Source organism: Dasypus novemcinctus, chromosome 9, assembly GCF_030445035.2.
Source record: "Dasypus novemcinctus isolate mDasNov1 chromosome 9, mDasNov1.1.hap2, whole genome shotgun sequence".
In the NCBI taxonomy this organism is placed as follows: Eukaryota; Metazoa; Chordata; class Mammalia; order Cingulata; family Dasypodidae; genus Dasypus; species Dasypus novemcinctus.
The window spans coordinates 118008286-118025908 of NC_080681.1; the positions used below are offsets into that span (position 1 = coordinate 118008286).

The 17623-nt window shown below is 42.0% G+C and overlaps 1 protein-coding gene across 8 annotated transcripts in view; it reads left to right on the forward strand.

Annotated features, from left to right (window-relative positions):
- FBXO42 (F-box protein 42) overlaps window positions 1-17623 on the forward strand; it is a 156630-nt gene that overhangs the window by 113815 nt on the left and 25192 nt on the right. For 4 of the 8 annotated variants that reach the window (XM_058304322.2, XM_071217762.1, XM_071217761.1 and 1 more), the window contains 6 exons: window positions 9457-9610; window positions 10446-10556; window positions 12313-12409; window positions 13096-13152; window positions 13854-13970; window positions 14958-15108. In XM_058304322.2, the coding sequence (XP_058160305.1) occupies window positions 9457-9610; window positions 10446-10556; window positions 12313-12409; window positions 13096-13152; window positions 13854-13970; window positions 14958-15108 (687 nt within the window). Of the gene's footprint in view, window positions 1-9456; window positions 9611-10445; window positions 10557-12312; window positions 12410-13095; window positions 13153-13853; window positions 13971-14957; window positions 16754-17623 lie in introns of those variants that run through there. The other 4 variants (XM_058304317.2, XM_058304316.2, XM_071217759.1 and 1 more) reach the window with 2 other exon arrangements.

Here is a 17623-nt window from a genome sequence, read left to right on the forward strand (position 1 = left end):
TTCTGTTCAGCAAACATTTTCGGAAGAAATAGGTTCAATCCTCTAGGACAGTATAATCTTAATGAAAGACCCTAATTGGATAATTTCTACACAGTGTGCTGACTGCTCAGATCAAGGTAGATAACAAGGTATTCTGTCCCCATCCCTCATTACCGCACCTTCTAACCCCCACCCAGGACTTTTAGCCTAGCATGGGAAGTGGGGTTCCAGCAGAGTTCCTATAAGCCATACCTATGCAGAAGAGTTTAGTTCTTTTGCATCTAATACTATGTTGGTGGTGGTCCACTTAACTCCCTTTTTTCAGACTGAGTTAAAGAACAACCCAGGCTTGGAAAGCAGGGGTGAAGGGTTTCCATAGTGACTTTGCCAAAGAGTAGCCTTGTATTTGTCTCCTACTTTTTTTCATTAAAATAAGCATTATGTTTTTGTATCTTCTCTGGGCATCTGTATAAATGTAAAGATGTAATGTAGCGATTATTGGCTACATTGAAGTTAAGTGGAAATATTTTTATTATTGGAGAAAAATTGATATCTGTTCCAGATACAACCCCTCTGGTCCTTGGCTTCATATTTCAGAGACCATTCTGAGTAGTTACTTGTCTTGAAGGTGTGTATCTCAGGAAGCAGATGTGGCTCAAAGCAACTGCACTCCTGTCTACCATGTGGAAGGTCCCGGGTTGGATTCCCAGGGCCTCCTGGTAAAGGCAGACTGGCTGAAGTGGAGAGCTGGCCTGAGTGGTATGCTGGCCCAAGTGGAGAGCAGGCGCAGCAAGATGACCCAACGAAAAGAGATACAGAAGATTAACAATAAGAGACGCAGCAGACCAGGGAGCTGAGGTGACGCAAGAGATGAGCACCTCTCACTCCAGAAGGTCCCAGAATAGGTTCCCAGTGCTGCCTAAAAAGAAGACAAGCAGACACTGAAGAGTGCACAGCGAATGGACACAGAGCAGATAGTAGGGGGTGGAATAAATAAAAGTTAAATAAATCTTTAAAAAAAAAAAAAAAGGTGTGTATCCCCTCAAACCACAAAACCTTTTGAAACATGCTTTTCTTGTTCCCATTACAAAATACTACCTAGAAAAGCAAACACAGTTTAGAGATGTAAGTAGTTAATTATAACTCCAGTAGTTTTTCTTTATGGGGTCTGTTGCCCCCTAAGTTATTAGTGCCAGTCTGTCCTCTTGTGCCCTCTAGGTTTTCTCATTCTGATGCTAATGTGTTCTGAGAAATGCCTCTCCAAATTATTCTTCCTCCTGACCTCTGAACTCATGTTGTCAAGGTCATTCACTTCACACACTACCATGATGACAACTCATGACCTGAAACCTCAGTATTCTTATTCATTCTTTGCTGTCTCTTTTGGCATCATTACAACAAAATAAAATAACTTGAAAGCATTCAGGAAATTTTTTTTTACTTCCAGTTAAAGAGCAGTTTAAACGAATGCCCTCTTTGTAAAGGAAATCACACGAACCATTCAGGAATTCAGTTAGTTAAGTGGAGATTTTGCCCAGTGTTTTTCTTCTGGATTTATTGGCATGCTAATGAGTTCCCAAAGTTAAGTTTTTCATTCTCATAGTTTTCTTATTTTCAAACTTTCCCTATTTTAAATCCTTAATTCCTAGTCCTAGATCTTTCTGTTTTCAGAGTCATGGAGAAGTATTAGCAAATCACTTATGTTGCTGTAAATAAATCTCAAAGTGAAAGAAAAATAAATCTCAAAGTGGTTTGCCTGAAAGCCAGTAGTTAAAAAAATCAATTTTCCCCTTTTATATATTTACAAAGTATAAATTCAGTGACCTGTAGATGATAGTGTCCAGGAAAATGTTTGACATTGAAAAAAATTTAAGTAGCTCCTTTCATTGCCCTTTAATCAAAGCATTTTTTCAGGGGACTCCCACTCTGGACCTTTGTCTTTGCTCTACTATGAAACTGAAGGGTTCCATATATTCATATACAGTGTGTGTGCACAGAAAGAAATCTGGATAGATTCATTCTTAAGAAAAATTCCAAACTTGGAAATAAGGCAAAAGGATGACTGCATGCCCTTTCATCATCATATTGGAATATTATCTAACAGGTGTTCACCCAAAGATTATTTTATTCTCTAGGACCTGGTTCTCAAAGTGTAGTCCCCAGACCATCAGAATTACCCAGGAACTTGTTAGAAATACATATCCTCAGACCCCACCCAGACTTATTAAATCTGAAACTTTCAGAGAGAGGCCCAGCAATCTGTGTTTAACAAATCCTCCAGCTGTTTCTGATGCCTCTGAAGTTTGAGAACTGCTGCTTTAGAGGAATGTACTCCCCACCCCCCCACACCCCCACCTTTTTTTTTCTTTACTAGTCATTAGGGCTTAGGCTTTAGAAATTCATGTTAACTTGTTGCTTTATACCTATACAAATGCAGATGATTCTCTAACCCAAAGTCTATGATTTTATTGTCCCATGGATGTTAACCAGGTTTGTCTTTAACTTAGCAAACTTATTTTAATATGCCTCTATTCCTCAAATTCTCCTTTGAACCAGCTTTATTTCCTGGTTGTTTTACCTCATTAATGAGTTAAATACATCCTAACACATGTTCATGCTGTATATGTATGAAAGACATTATTTAAATTTTTTTGAAAACTATACTTTGACAAAGCAAACTGAAAATAGCCATTTTCCAAGGGGTAGGAAAGGGCTTTCACTTTTTCTTTTAAAGCTTCTGTATTGCTTGATTAACTTATTTAAAAGCATTTTAAAAATAATTTTGCTGTTTAAAATAAATAAGCAAATATATTAAAATAAATAAAAATGTCTCCCTAGATGTCTGAAATGTGCTATTGGAAAATCTAAGACTTGTGTAAACTATTTGCTAAAACTGCAATAGTGAAAAAGTTGTGGGATTATAAACCTGCCTCTCATCTTCTGACATTTGGCTGTTGCCTTGGCCACCTGCACTCAGAGACAGCTCTGGAGTACCTAATCACAAATCGAAGGTTCTGAAGGCACCCATAGAGCTTCTCCTAGAAGCCTGGAAACATCTTTTTTGACACTGAAATGAACAAAAGTGAGCCAGAGACTCTTATGTAAACCTAAACCTTCAAAAAGAGAGGATTAACTCTTTTAAGTGACCCTTTAGGTGGGATTTTTCAATGAGTTACAACGCGGAGTTTGCATTCCCCACCCCCGCCCCCCTTTGGATATCAGGAGACACATAGTACAGTGTATGGCCCATAGTAAGCATTGTATGGTAGCTACTACCATTATTATTCATCTATAAAATGGTACTAGAATAGTACCTACACTACAAGATTATGAAGATGAAGTGAGACAATGCTTTTAAAACACCTGGCACCCAGTGGTTAGCACAAAATATGCATTCAAATGGTAATTATTACTTATGTTAATAAACTGGCATTATTAATAAATAATGATCTTAGTATAGAAGTGTAAAAATGCTTTTTTTAAGTCATAAAATAACAGACACCCCCAATTGAAACAGATGCTTGTCTTATCTTGTTATCAAATGGTTGAACTGCTCTTCTAGTCCTGAGTTCTATGTGAATGGAAATATAAGTGTGGGAAAGTGGCATAGAAACCAAACCAGAATTTGGAATTGCTTCACTGTTGCAAAAGTAAACAAGAATGCCTGGTAATTCTGCCACTGTCCTTTCCATGTGAAATTTTCTTCTGTTTTAATAGAAACCTTGGGAAACATCTGAACTAATGAGCAATTTTAAGGAATGTTAGGTTCTGTTGTATGAGGTGCCTATGTGATTATCTAGTTTCCTACAGATGCCTTTTTGGCTTGTACCCTGTTTTGAAAGTTGCTCCATTGATCATACCTGCAGTGTGATTAGGAGGCTGTTTGTGTATTTGGGGAATGACACCCATGAAGATAATCATTGGCTTGAGAGAATAGGATTGTGTAACAAGCATGAAATCAGCCCAGCTGGCACCCATTGGTGCTTGATGAGAACCTACCTGGGAGTGGCGCCCTTTCCTCTCCTTCCACCTTTTTGATATAATAATACTTAGATTGCATTCAGAGGCCTAGTGGCCTTGGTACTTTGAAGGCAGAACAAAATATGTTCTAATAGGGAAACGGACTTTGGCCCAGTGGTTAGGGTGTCCGTCTACCATATGGGAGGTCCGCAGTTCAAACCCCGGGCCTCCTTGACCCGTGTGGAGCTGGCCCATGCGCAGTGCTGATGCGCGCAAGGAGTGCCGTGCCATGCAAGGGTGACCCCCGCGTAGGGGAGCCCCACGCGCAAGGAGTGCGCCCGTGAGGAAAGCCGCCCAGCGTGAAAAGAAAGAGCAGCCTGCCCAGGAATGGCGCCGCCCACACTTCCCGTGCCGCTGACGACAACAGAAGTGGACAAAGAAACAAGACGCAGCAAAAAGACACCAAGAACAGACAACCAGGGGAGGGGGGGAAATTAAATAAATAAATAAATCTTTAAAAATATATATATATATATGTTCTAATAAATTGTAAGGCATTTTTCTTGAGGGGATTGAAGTACTGATTTTATCATTTGTCACCATACTGATGTTGTACCTTTTAACTATGGAGGGTCTGCTCTTCCCAGAGTATCCTATATTATACTGGATTTCCAGTGAATCAGTTACTGTTTGTGTGTGTGTGTTTTAAACAACTTAGGTGTCATATGTATGGAATGAATTACATCTGCAGAGGTGTGAATCTTTAAAGTCAGGACCTGGAAAGTGGATGTGGCTCAAGTGATTGAGCTCCCGCCTACCACATGGGAGGTCATGGGTTCGGTTCCTGTGCCTCCTGGAGAAGACAAGCAAGATAGTGAGCTGGCACAATGGGCAGGCACAGCGAGCTTACACAACAAGGAGACACAAAGAGGAAAGACAATGAGAGACACAACAAAGCAGGGAGCTGAGGTGGCTCAAGCAATTGAGCACTTCTGTGCCACATGGGAGGTCCCAGGTTTGGTTCCTGGTGCCTATCTAAAGAGAGGAGGAGAAGACACAGAGAGCACACAGCAAATGGACACAGCAAGCAGTCAGTGAACACAAACAATGAGGGGGGGAGATGAATAAATTAAATCTTAAAAAAAAAACACCAGGACCTGACATTTTAGCCAAGGCTAATCCGTATAAAAGTCTAATAATATATACTTGTGTATTTTTTAAGAAAGTTTATAGGTACTTTTTTAATAGCTTGCTTTTCCCAGAGAGGACGATGTCTGTTCCTCTCTCAAGCTGCAGCAGGCCACAGGTTTTATCCAGGCTGCATGCCTTGAAGGCAGGGAATTGGTGCCCTTCCTAGACACCACAGGGGTTTAGTAACTCATGGTTGTCGTTTCGAGCTCTCTGTCTTTCTGTCCCTTGCCTTCCTGGGGATTGCCCAGCATTTCTTGGTCTGCTAACCCCAAAACAGTCCCTCAGACAGCTGTTAGCCCTTTTTCTTTTGTTTTTGTGAAAGAGCTGAGCCCTGCTTGCCTACTCCAATGCCATCTTCCCAGAACTCCAGAGCCAGTACTCTTAAACATGGTTCTTTATGTTAAACCCTTGGGTTGCTAATCATGTTTTAGAATTTAGAATTTTCCATATTTTGGAATGAGAATATGATGCGTATGCCTTTATAGTATCTCTGATGGAGTCTGGTGCAGTACCCTCCAGTCAAACTTACTAATATTTCTACTGAACATATGTGTATTCACACCAAGTGGATTAAATAAAGACTACAAATAGCCTCATACCATTTTAGGTCAGGTTTTGTGGCCGAGTGAGTTCTAAGGATTTTTAAATTTTGAATAAAGGATTGGGATCTGTACTATAAATAGATTCTCACACAGGCCTTCGTCAAATGGAGTGAGTTTGGGGGAAGAATAGGGAAAGAGTTGCTTAAAAGAAGAAAAGAAAAATCATCTGTAAACTTAAGCATTCAGAGAAATCAGTTGTTATTGGCTTTTAGACTTCCTCTTTATGTATGAACACAAACAGGGAAAATAGATTATTTTAAGCGGGCTCAGTTTCATTTTCTTTCTCTGCCACTTACTGAAATTGTGACCTTAGACAAATTAACCACTCTGTGCCTGTTTCCTTATTCTTAAAATGGAGATTATAATTGTGCCTACCTTGTAGGATTTTGGGAAGGATTAAGTGAATTAATACACATAAAGCACCTGAAACAGTACCAGGAGCATAGTGCCCGCATTATTTTTAGCTGCTATTAGGAATTATTATTTCATGTTATGCCACTGATTTCAGTTTTAACTTAATAGAGCCACATATTCTTTTATATGAATGTTCCTTAATTTATTTATTTAAGATTTATTTTGTTTATTTCTCTCCCCTTGCCTCCCGTTGTCTGTTCTCTGTGTCCATTTGCTGTGTGTTCTTCTGTGTCCGCTTGCATTATCCAGCAGCACTGGGAAACTGCTTCTCTTTTTTGTTGCATCATCTTGCTGCGTCAGCTTTCCATGTGTGCGGCTCCACTCCTGCAGCAGGCTGCACTTTTTTCATGTGGGGCAGCTTTCCGTGTGGGGCACACTTCTCGTGCGTTGGGGCACCCCTACACAGGGCGCCCCTGTGTAGCACGGTACTCCTTGCATGCAGCAGCACTTAGCGTTGGCCAGCTTACTACACAGGTCAGGAGGCCCTGGGGATCGAACCCTGGACCCTCCATATGGTAGATGGATGTTCTACCAGTTGAACCACATCCGTTTTTGTTTTGTTTTTAAGATTTATTTATTTATTTCTCTCCCCTTCCCCCCATCCCCAGTTGTCTGCTCTCTGTGTCCATTCGCTGCACTCTTCTGTGACTGCTTCTATCCTTATCAGCAGCACCAGGAATCTGTGTTTCTTTTTGTTGCATCATCTTGTTGTGTCAGCTCTCCGTGTGGGCAGCGCCATTTTTGGGCAGCTGCACTTTCTTTCGCACTGGGCGTCTCTCCTTATGGGGCGCACTCCTTGCACGTGGGGCTCCCCTACACAGGGGACACTCCTGCTTGGCACGGCACTTGTTGCACGCATCAGCACTGCATATGAGCCAGCCCCACACGGGTCAAGGGGGCCCAGGGTTTGAACCACAGACTTCCCATGTGGTAGACGGACACCCTTTCCATTGGGCCAAGTCCACTTCCCACATCCGTTTTCCATCCTTGATTTATTTAAGTGCTGCCAATGGGCTTCCCCATATCTGTATCTTTGTATCTTTATCCAGTTTGGCTCATTAGAATTAATCCCTGGGAATGGAATTTCTGTTTCAAAGTGTTTGCACTTTTAAAAAGTTTGTAACAGATTGTCCAGGTTATAATAAATATTCTATTTTTGTTTATTCCCATGTGTGGCTGTTTTGGGGCCCTTGTTATTCTGCTTCACTTTGTACACTTGAGTTTTAAAGCCAGGATTCCCAATATCTCAAATCCAAATTTCAGTCTGGAAGGTTTAGATTACTACTTTGCTAAAACCTGTTGTATATTTTATTTGGTTTTTTTTCTAAATATTTTACAGCACTTAAGAGTTCCACGTTAAGAGCAAGAACTTGAAGCTTTGTTGGATACTTTGCAAATTAAGTTATTTTTGGATGACAGTAGCATTTTTTAAAAAAGATTTATTTATTTATTTCTCTCCCCTCGCCCCCACCCCGGTTATCTGTTCTCCATGTCTATTTGCTGTGTCTTGTTTCTTTGTCCGCTTCTGTTGTTGTCAGCGGCAGGGGAATCTGTGTTTCTTCTTGTGGCATCATCTTGTTGCGTCAGCTCTCCATGTGTGCGGCACCATTCCCGGGCAGGCTGCACTTTCTTTTGCGCAGGGTGGCTCTCCTTTCGGGGTGCACTCCTTGCGTGTAGGGCTCTCGTACGCGGGGGACACCCCTGCGTGGCAGGGCACTCCTTGCGCGCATCAGCACTGCCCATGGGCCAGCTCCACACGGGTCAAGGAGGCCCGGGGTTTGAACCACGGACCTCCCATGTGGTAGACGGACGCCCTAACCACTGGGCCAAGTCCGTTTCCCAGACAGTAGCATTTTAACTAGACCATTATACTAATTAGATTTTCTAGCTGGGCTTGGAGGTTTCCCATTGGGAAGACAAAAGTTTTTAACCAGAAATCACAAGATTCTGTGAAGGATAAATAGATCATTAGTCCCTTATGTCATGATTTCTGGAGGATACAAGGGTCAAGAGAACCAACTCACGGAATACTTCAGCGATTGGCTCAGCCATTCTTAGAAAAGACTCATTTCTGTGGTCAAATGCTGTCTGGATTGGTGTCTGTTCTATTAGGAAAGTATCCACAATAGTTGGTGTCATGTGTAATGTTCTTAGATGCCCCATTGGTACCTTCTCACTAAATCATGTTGTTACTCGTAAGTTGAACCACAAGAAAAACAGCCCTGTGTTGAACCTTCTCAACTTCCTGGCGTTGTAAGTAATACCATTAAAGCAGTCTGGTATCAGGGCTCTTCAAACCCTGATCCCATAACCCCTTGTTTAGGATGAGGGGGAGGCTAAGCTGTCCACTTAAATTGGAGCACCTCATTTGCTATCAGATTTAATTTAGTGTTTGGATTCTTTCTGCTAAGATTTCCCTTGAAAAATGGTTTCTACAGCTTTAACAACAAAAAAATTTGGTATTCTCATATTTACTGATACTTTGGATAGTAAGACAAATTAGTCTTGAGAAAACTAAAAATGACATGTAGAGGATTGGAGGGAGATATCAATTCAAAGACATATAGTTCTGGAAAAAAATTATGCTTGTGGGACATTTGTTATCCCCAGAATTTTTCAGCATAAGACAAATTTCTGTTTGTTTTTTCTTTCAAAATTTGTTCACTATAACTTAGAGGTTCAGCCTAGAGGACGTATGTAGCCACTCTTGGTTTTAGGCTCCAGTTTCATTGGCATTCTCATTTGTGCTGTTCTGCCTATGTGAAGCCCATAGCGGGGGTCCTAGAGGTCTCTATGATTAAACATTGACACATAGAACAAACTGGAACTGCACTTTTCCTCCGTTTTTTTTTTTTTTTTTTTTTTTTCTTAACCTATGTTTGGTAGTAGTATTTCTCTCCTTCGTGACTTCTGTTAAGCTTGTTAAGGGGATGGACAGGAGAGTCCACAATTATTGAGCGCCTACTATGGTTAGGCAGTGTGCCAGGGGCTTTGAATGGACTGTTAAAGACTCAGAACAGCCTTAGGAGATAGGCACTCTAATCACCAATTTCAAATGTACAAATTAAGCCTATGAAAGGTTAACTTTCCTTTAACTCAGGTTTCTCTGTGTTAATTACAAGAGACAAATAAATTTGGTGATGTTTTTCTTTCAGACATGCAAAACCCAGTTTTGTCTCCCCCTTTCCCCTGTGCTTTGTATAGTATTGGTCTCCATTTTGTCACTCTTCAGGGGAGGGCTGATCTGTATCCTACTATGGTTTGTTGTAAGACCCTGAATCCTAATCATGGTGTTATTGTCTTCTCCCAGGGTCCTATCCTTCTCCCAAAGCTGGAGCAACTCTGGTTGTGTACAAGGACTTGCTGGTGCTGTTTGGTGGCTGGACACGGCCGAGCCCTTATCCTCTACACCAACCAGAGAGATTCTTTGATGAAATACATACTTACTCACCCTCTAAAAACTGGTAAGCTACAAAAATAAGCTCCTTTAAACCTGGAATAGGTTTTATTTTATTATTTTTAAGTTTTTAAATTAGAACAGAAGGTTTTAAATAAATGAATTCTTTTGTATGTGTGTGCCAACAATCCTTTGAGAGTTTGATGAAATATATAGATTCTTCCCAGGGAAAAAAGTACATATGCACAGATTTTTGCCTACCATTTCAGAGAGTTTACAGGAGCCCCTTAAAACCCTAAGTTAAGAATCCTTATTCCAAAGAGAAAAAATGGGAAAGAGTTATTCTTATTCCAAGAATAATGAGTGAGCCAGTTGAAGAACTGGGAGCTCTTCAGGCTGCTAATTCCCAGGAGTGCTGTAGATCCAGGTAAGTGCTTACTCCCTCCTGTGTCCCCAAGACTGACTCCCAATTGTTTTTAAAATACTTCTTTTCTAAATGATAGCAGCCCCTGCTCCTTGTAACAAAGTACTTAGTACTGGGCCCTTACTGATCAGGACCAATAAATGAGAGAAGTTGCAGGTGGTGTTCCTTCAGGAGACTTCAGCAAACTAGGCTGAAGCAGCCACGAAGCCATAATGGAGTGATTCCCTTGTCATTGTCCTCTCAACTCTCCATCTACCTCCAAGTCATTGAGAACTTGAAAGTGAATACAACTTTAAGCAAGTTGCAGGAAAGGCATAAGTACCTTATGCCATCCTCCATTTATGACCATAACAATATCTCTACTGAAGGTGATAGGATTGTCATTTTAAATGGATGCCTACTTACTGTTTTCCACTTAAAATACATCAGACCAGAAGCAGATGGTGCTACTTATTGGTTTCCTCCTTTTTATGTTTAGGTGGAACTGCATTGTGACCACCCATGGGCCACCTCCCATGGCTGGCCACTCCTCCTGTGTGATAGATGATAAAATGATTGTCTTTGGTGGCTCTCTAGGATCCAGGCAAATGTGAGTATTTTCAGTTTACTCCATATCTACCTAAGGGTAAATACTCCTGGGAATAACAGGCAGAAAAATGAACCAAAGTCATTATTCCTGAGCCATGGTTCTAATTAATCCAGTTAATTATCCTACCTTAGCATTCTGTTCTTTGATCCCCTACTCACAGATTAATAGGTTAAAAAATTTGCTCCACACAGTCAGGTCTATGTAAATATTGTTTTGTTTGGTCTTAGGTTTTATTCAGTAGGACGACCAGATTCTGATGCAAATTCTGCCCTGTCTGCTTGTGCCTGTGCCTGTAAAAGGCCAGCCTACCAAAAAGCAAAGTGCTTTTACTTGCCTGACTTTATTATCTAGCTTGAACCTTTTGGGACTTTAGAGAAGGACAGAGACAGATTGGTAGGAATGGTAGAAATTGTGGGCTCTCCAAATGGGGTGGGGAGGCAGAGGAACAGTCAGATATCATACTCTTCTGTGAGGCTGTTCTCCTTTCCCACTGCTGTCTCCATTGCTGGCCAGAATTGGCTAGGTCGGGCCAGAATCAAACCAGAACAGTCTAAACTGTTTGCCAGATTTGGCAATAGCAGCAGTGTGTGGTCATTCCCTACCCCCCCACCAACTCCAAAATGGAATTTGATGAGCTGTCAGCAATAAGTCTGTTCCAGAACCAATCCTGTCCCCTCTTAGAGACAGGGTTCCCTCAATCCTCGTGTTTTCAAACAGTTGTGAAGAAGGAGACTGTGGGAGCTACCTTTCAGATGAGAGGGCTAATATTGAGATATTGAAGATAATGTTCATGTGTGAGTAAATGACCTTAGAGAGGTCATCAGGTCACCATAAAATAAAGATGATTGCCATCCAGAAGTCTGTCTTTGCTATAATGGTCCCTTGAGGGTTGGAATGCCAGTTTGTCCTTGTTAAAACTGAAGTTTTCATTAGCTGTTGTTAAATTAACATTATAACTCCTGGACAGTGATGGAGTTCCCCAGCCCCCCTTTTTTTTCAAATTTGCTTATTTTAAAGAAACATTAGATTACATAAAAGATATAGGGGATTCCCATGTGCCCCACTCCTTCCCCCTCCCACCCTTTCCCACATTAACAGTATCCCTCATTAGTGCAGAGCATTCATTTGTTACAATTGATGAGCACATATTGGAGCATTGCCACTAATGGAGCTCCCTTTTGAGCCGTTTTCTCTCTTCTTTATAATTTTGCTTTTGAAGGACTGTAACTTGACCAGTAGTTCTTTCTATCACCAGTTAGCTCTTACTTTAGATGCTAGTGTTTGCCTGCAAACATGACTCAGTTGAGGCCTTATCAGTCAGTGGAAAGAACGAAGGTTTGAGAGTCTCCAGATGAATTCTAAGGAGAGTAGGGGAAGGAAGATATAGTTTAAGTGCTAACTGTAAGAGTGGCACTCTTCTGGGCATCTTTATAAATGTAGCTTCATTTATGTGAGCTCTTTGGAGAATAATTAATATTTCGATATTATAGATAAGGAAACCAAAGTTAGATAAAATTTAAGTGACTTGCTCAAGATTGCAGAGCTGGGATTCAACAATGGTCTTTTCTGGTTCTGAAGCCTCTGAACTCTGCCAGTTGAGTAGGCCATCTCTGAAGCCTCCTCCAGCCCAGACATTCTGTGTGAAAGTGAAAATGGTGCAGGTTTACCAGTTGGACACAGGTGTGTAGAACTCCCCTCACTCCTGTGGCTCCCCAGGAGTTCCCAATTCCCTTATCCTTTTGTCATTATCTCACAGGAGCAATGATGTCTGGGTCCTGGACCTCGAGCAGTGGGCATGGTCCAAGCCGAACATCTCCGGCCCCAGTCCTCATCCTCGAGGTGGCCAGTCTCAGGTGCTCAGAAATTAAAATAACTATTCAGCAAAGAGTACAACATCTTTCAGTTAGGATGGGAGAGGGAGTGGGGTGTCGTATAAGATGCCAGTATGCACTAAGCCAAAGAGAATTTATCATTCCTTGTTGGTGGTGTTTATTTTTTGGCTTCTAATGCAGGGCTTCTTAACAAGGGGTCCATGAGCTTGAATTGAAATTTTTAAAAAACCATTATTCTTATGGGGACATGTTGGTGCAGATGTGATATATTTATTAAATAATACACGGTATAGTGTGGACTTAGTAATGGGTACATGGTTTTCACCTGACTGGTAGAGAGGGGTCCATGGAACAAAAAGGTTGAGAACTCATGTTCTATTGGGCCATATTTATTTTTATTCGATTTATATTATGCCTCTCCTCAAAGCATTTACTTTCCTATTTCATTTCCCAAGAGAACCTGTTTTATGTGGTTGGCACTCTCATGTCAATATTTGATCAACAAAGAATGTATCCATTCAGGTGAATCATCAGTAATTCATTTATAGGGATCAGAATTTACCTGGTTAGCGGAGAAAGGGGAGCTTATGATAACTACAATAATCTCATTTGAGAGCTGGGTAGGCAATTTTCATATACCACTGAAGCATAGGAAGCCAGTTACCTCTATTTTTGTAGGTTTATTTTAAATTTCTCCCTCTTCCCAGATTGTCATAGATGATGCAACTATCTTAATCCTCGGAGGGTGTGGTGGTCCCAATGCTGTGAGTACTGCCTGTATGGCATTCCCTTACTGCTAAGTCTGTAAAACTTGACTTCCCCTGTCTCATCTCATAAGAGTGTGCAAAAATCATTTCCAGGCCATTTTCATTTGAAGAATGCCTTTTCCACTTTGGGTAGGCACCTTTTTCTTTTTCGGTCTTTTTTTGGTTGGGGAGGGATGGGTGGGTTGGATGGGTAGAAGAAGTGCTTTTGATCAGGGGCATTTGTCTCCTGAGTATTCATATCATCTTACCCCCACTTCCTCTTTAGGCTATGAGATTTGCTGCTATCATTTTTTTAGGAGGGTGGGGCAGAAAAACGTGGGTCAAGAACTGCCATATTCCATGTTGAATTTATTTAAGAATGCAGATTCAGAAAGTTATACAGAAAGTTATAGATATGTATATCTACCTTTTCCCCTGCCCCTCAGTACACATACACACACATTCACTCGTGCACATCCCTAAAATCATGGGCAAAATTCAGACCCACTCATTCATGGGTCACATGCACAAATCCATATGTCAAGCTGAAGTAATTTGTGAGTGATTGCATATATGCACAACTGAATGACTAACCAGGGGTTTACTGTTCTTTCTGAAGAGTCTACACAATTTCTGGATCAGACAGCACAGCTTTGAGACTCCAGCTCTGTGTTTTATAATATGTACTGCACCTGAGTCCTGTTGGTCTTCTCTTACAGCTGTTCAAGGATGCCTGGTTGTTGCACATGCACTCGGGTCCCTGGGCCTGGCAGCCTCTCAAGGTGGAAAATGAAGATCATGGGGCCCCAGAACTTTGGTGCCATCCAGCTTGTCGGGTAAGCAGGGAAATGCCAGACCAGCAGAAGAGGTCCTTAACTGTCAAACCAGATTAATTTGTCAGATTTCAAAGGAAATTTGTAGAGAAAACATCTTGGTGTCACCAAAGAAATGAACATTAACCATTGCTCCTTTTGCATTTCTCACATATATGACATGGGAAAACTTATGTGGGCCCTCCTCATCCCTTAAGTCCTAGCTTCAAGCATCTCTCTCTCTTTTTTTTTTAAAGATTTATTTTTTATTTATTTCTCTCCCCTCCCCCCACCCCTGCCCATTGTCTACTCTCTCTGTCCATTCGCTGTGTGTTCTTCTGTGTCCGCATGCATTCTTGTCAGCGGCACCAGGAATCTGTGTCTCTTTTTGTTGCATCATCTTGCTGCATCATCTCTCCGTGTGTGCGGGGCCACTCCTGGGCAGGCTGCACTTTTTTTCGCGTGGGGCGGCTCTCCATGTGGGGTGCATTCCTTGTACATGGGGCTCCCCTACGTGGGGGACACTCCAGCATGGCATGGTACTCCTTGCACACATCAGTACTGTGCGTGGACCAGCTCACCCCACAGGTCAGGAGGCCCTGGGTTTGAACCCTGGACCTCCCATATGATAGGTGGATGCTCTATCAGTTGAGCCAAATCTGCTTCCCTCAAGCATCCCTTTGTCCATGAAACTTTCCCCAGAATCCCTGAAACAAAACTGAGTTCTCCCTCTACCCTACCCCAGTTCCTTGGGAGGACATAACTCTAATGATAGTACTTGTCACACTAAAGCAACAAATTGTTTCCAAGTTTGTCTCCCTTTCTAGCCTAGAAGGCAGACAGACAACATAATTTTCACCTCTGTATCTCAGGTACCTACAAAGTGCCAGGCACACTGCAGATGCTTGTTATAAAATGACCATTGAACAAATGATCAAAATTGTAGGCGAGTCCATGAGCAAGTTTGTTTTTTTCTTTTTCTTTTTTTCACATGTTATTTTTATCTTCCAGGTGGGGCAGTGTGTGGTGGTCTTCAGCCAAGCTCCTAGTGGGAGAGCCCCACTCAGCCCCAGTTTGAACTCTCGCCCATCACCTATCAGTGCCACCCCTCCGGCCCTGGTTCCCGAAACCCGAGAGTACCGCTCTCAGTCTCCAGTAAGGGGTATGGATGAAGCTCCCTGTGTTAATGGCCGCTGGGGGACACTGAGGCCCAGGGCTCAAAGGCATACCCCCTCAGGTTCCCGGGAAGGGAGCCTTTCCCCTGCAAGAGGAGATGGCTCTCCCATCCTCAATGGTGGGAATCTATCTCCAGGAACAGCAGCTGTAGGTGGGTCTTCCTTGGACAGCCCTGTACAGGCCATATCTCCTAGCACTCCCTCTGCCTCTGAAGGATATGACCTGAAAATGGGACTCTCTTTGCCCCCCCGACGAGGGTCACTACCAGATCAAAAAGATCTGAGATTAGGATCAGTGGATCTGAATTGGGATCTCAAACCTACTTCCAGTAGCAGTCATATGGATGGCATGGACAACAGGACAGTTGGGGGAAGTGTGAGACACCCTCCTGAACAGACAAATGGTGTGCATACTCCACCACATGTGACCAGTGCCCTGGCAGGGGCTGTTTCCCCAGGTGCCCTGCGCCGGAGTCTGGAAGCTATCAAAGCAATGTCATCCAAAGGCCCCTCGGCCTCTGCAGCACTAAGTCCTCCTCTGGGGTCTTCTCCAGGTTCCCCAGGGAGCCAAAGCCTGAGCAGTGGAGAAACAGTGCCCATTCCCCGCCCGGGACCTGCCCAAGGGGATGGACATTCCTTACCTCCCATTGCCCGCCGTCTGGGCCACCACCCACCACAGTCCCTAAACGTTGGTAAACCCCTTTACCAGAGTATGAACTGCAAGCCTATGCAGATGTACGTGCTGGACATTAAAGACACCAAGGAGAAGGGGCGAGTCAAATGGAAAGTATTTAATAGCAGTTCTGTGGTCGGGCCTCCTGAAACCAGCCTGCATACAGTGGTACAAGGCAGGGGTGAACTCATCATATTCGGAGGGCTCATGGACAAGAAACAGAATGTGAAGTACTATCCAAAAACAAACGCCTTGTACTTTGTGCGAGCAAAGAGATAATATGTTCTAAACCCCTTTCCCTTTCTGTGGCTTTTAATTTGGAATTTTCCAATGTGCAGGCATTTGGACTGAGAAGTGGGAAACAAAGAACAAAACTACTCTCATAAACCAAAACCCCAGGTCCCAACCTAACTCATTCCAGGCTGGGATCAAATCTCCATTAAGAAAAAAAATTATATATAAATATATATATATATAAAATAGCTGATTCTGTTTACAAGAGGGGAGAGATCTCTGTCCTGGTTAAGATAAAATTGTTGCTGTGTTTTAGCAGAGGCTGTGCTGCCTTTTTCTACATTTCTGATAACTAGACCAAGAATTTAGGAAACAGACTAACAAACTAATGTCAGTAATTTTCCAAAAGAAACTGAAGAGCCTCCTGTAAATCTTTATGTGGCCTTCTTGGAGTTAGGAAAAAAAGGGCATATGTAAAGTTGTAACAATGGATGTTTTCAGATTCACAAGCTTCAGGTGCTGGCAGGGTAAAAGTAACCCATAGAAAACTCTTTCCCCTTCTCTTAAAACCATAGAGGACCTATGAAAACATCTCTTTGCCATAATACCCTATGCCTGGCCCCATTCTGCCCTTTATAACTGAGGAAAGTTTCCCAAAAAGTGATTTTGTTCCACATTTGTTTGCCAGGATCATTGTGAAACAATGTTTATGCAGCTGACAACTATCTGCTGGTGTCCATTGGTCTTTTGAGGGCTCTCTGTGTGTCTCAGAAATTATTTTGGTGTCTCTGGAATTTTCTGACAATCATATTTGGTTGCAAGTTGCCAAAAAACACATTTATTTTTCCTCCTTTTCATTCCTTTGAAACCTGGTTCTTTGAGGCTGCCTTTTCCATGCAAAGGCTTTTTTTTTTTTTTTAATGTGGATTTTTTAAGCCCTAAAATATTTCTCATCTTCTGTTTCTTTACAAAGCTCAGATGCCTAGAAAAATTGTATTCTTCTTAGAAAAATATTTCTGGAACCCTTCCTCTGGTATCACTTAGGGGGCCAGTGGGGAATTCCAGCATGCCACTATGAGAGGTCCATGAAGCACCAAAAGATACTGTTTTACCCTACAGGCTGCTTTTTGTTTCCAAGGCACACCGAGTATAGTCATCCATATTTGTGATATGTGGAAATTGATCCTAGAAGGGAATTCCAATAACAGTTCTTCCAGAAATGATTTTCCCTTGTGACCATGTATTTTCTTCCTGGCTATTTGACAGGTGATTGAGTTGAGTGTCATGTACTTGACCTCCATAACTCATGACTGACTTTGGAAGAAGCTCTGTCCTTTGCACTTATTTTATTCATGTGTCCCCCAAGTAGGGCTCAGTTTTTCACTTTCACTTCATTTCTGAGATAAGGTGCACTCAAGTAGAGCATTTCTTTGGGTGATACAGGAAATGACAAGTTACCCATCTCTAAACCATTGCCTGGATATAGGAAACATTAGAATAAGTTTATTTCAAATGGCACCACTTAAATGTGGATTTTTGGTGATTTCTTATCAGTGGGAAAAAGGGTTTTTATTTTGCCTTTAGGCTTTATTACA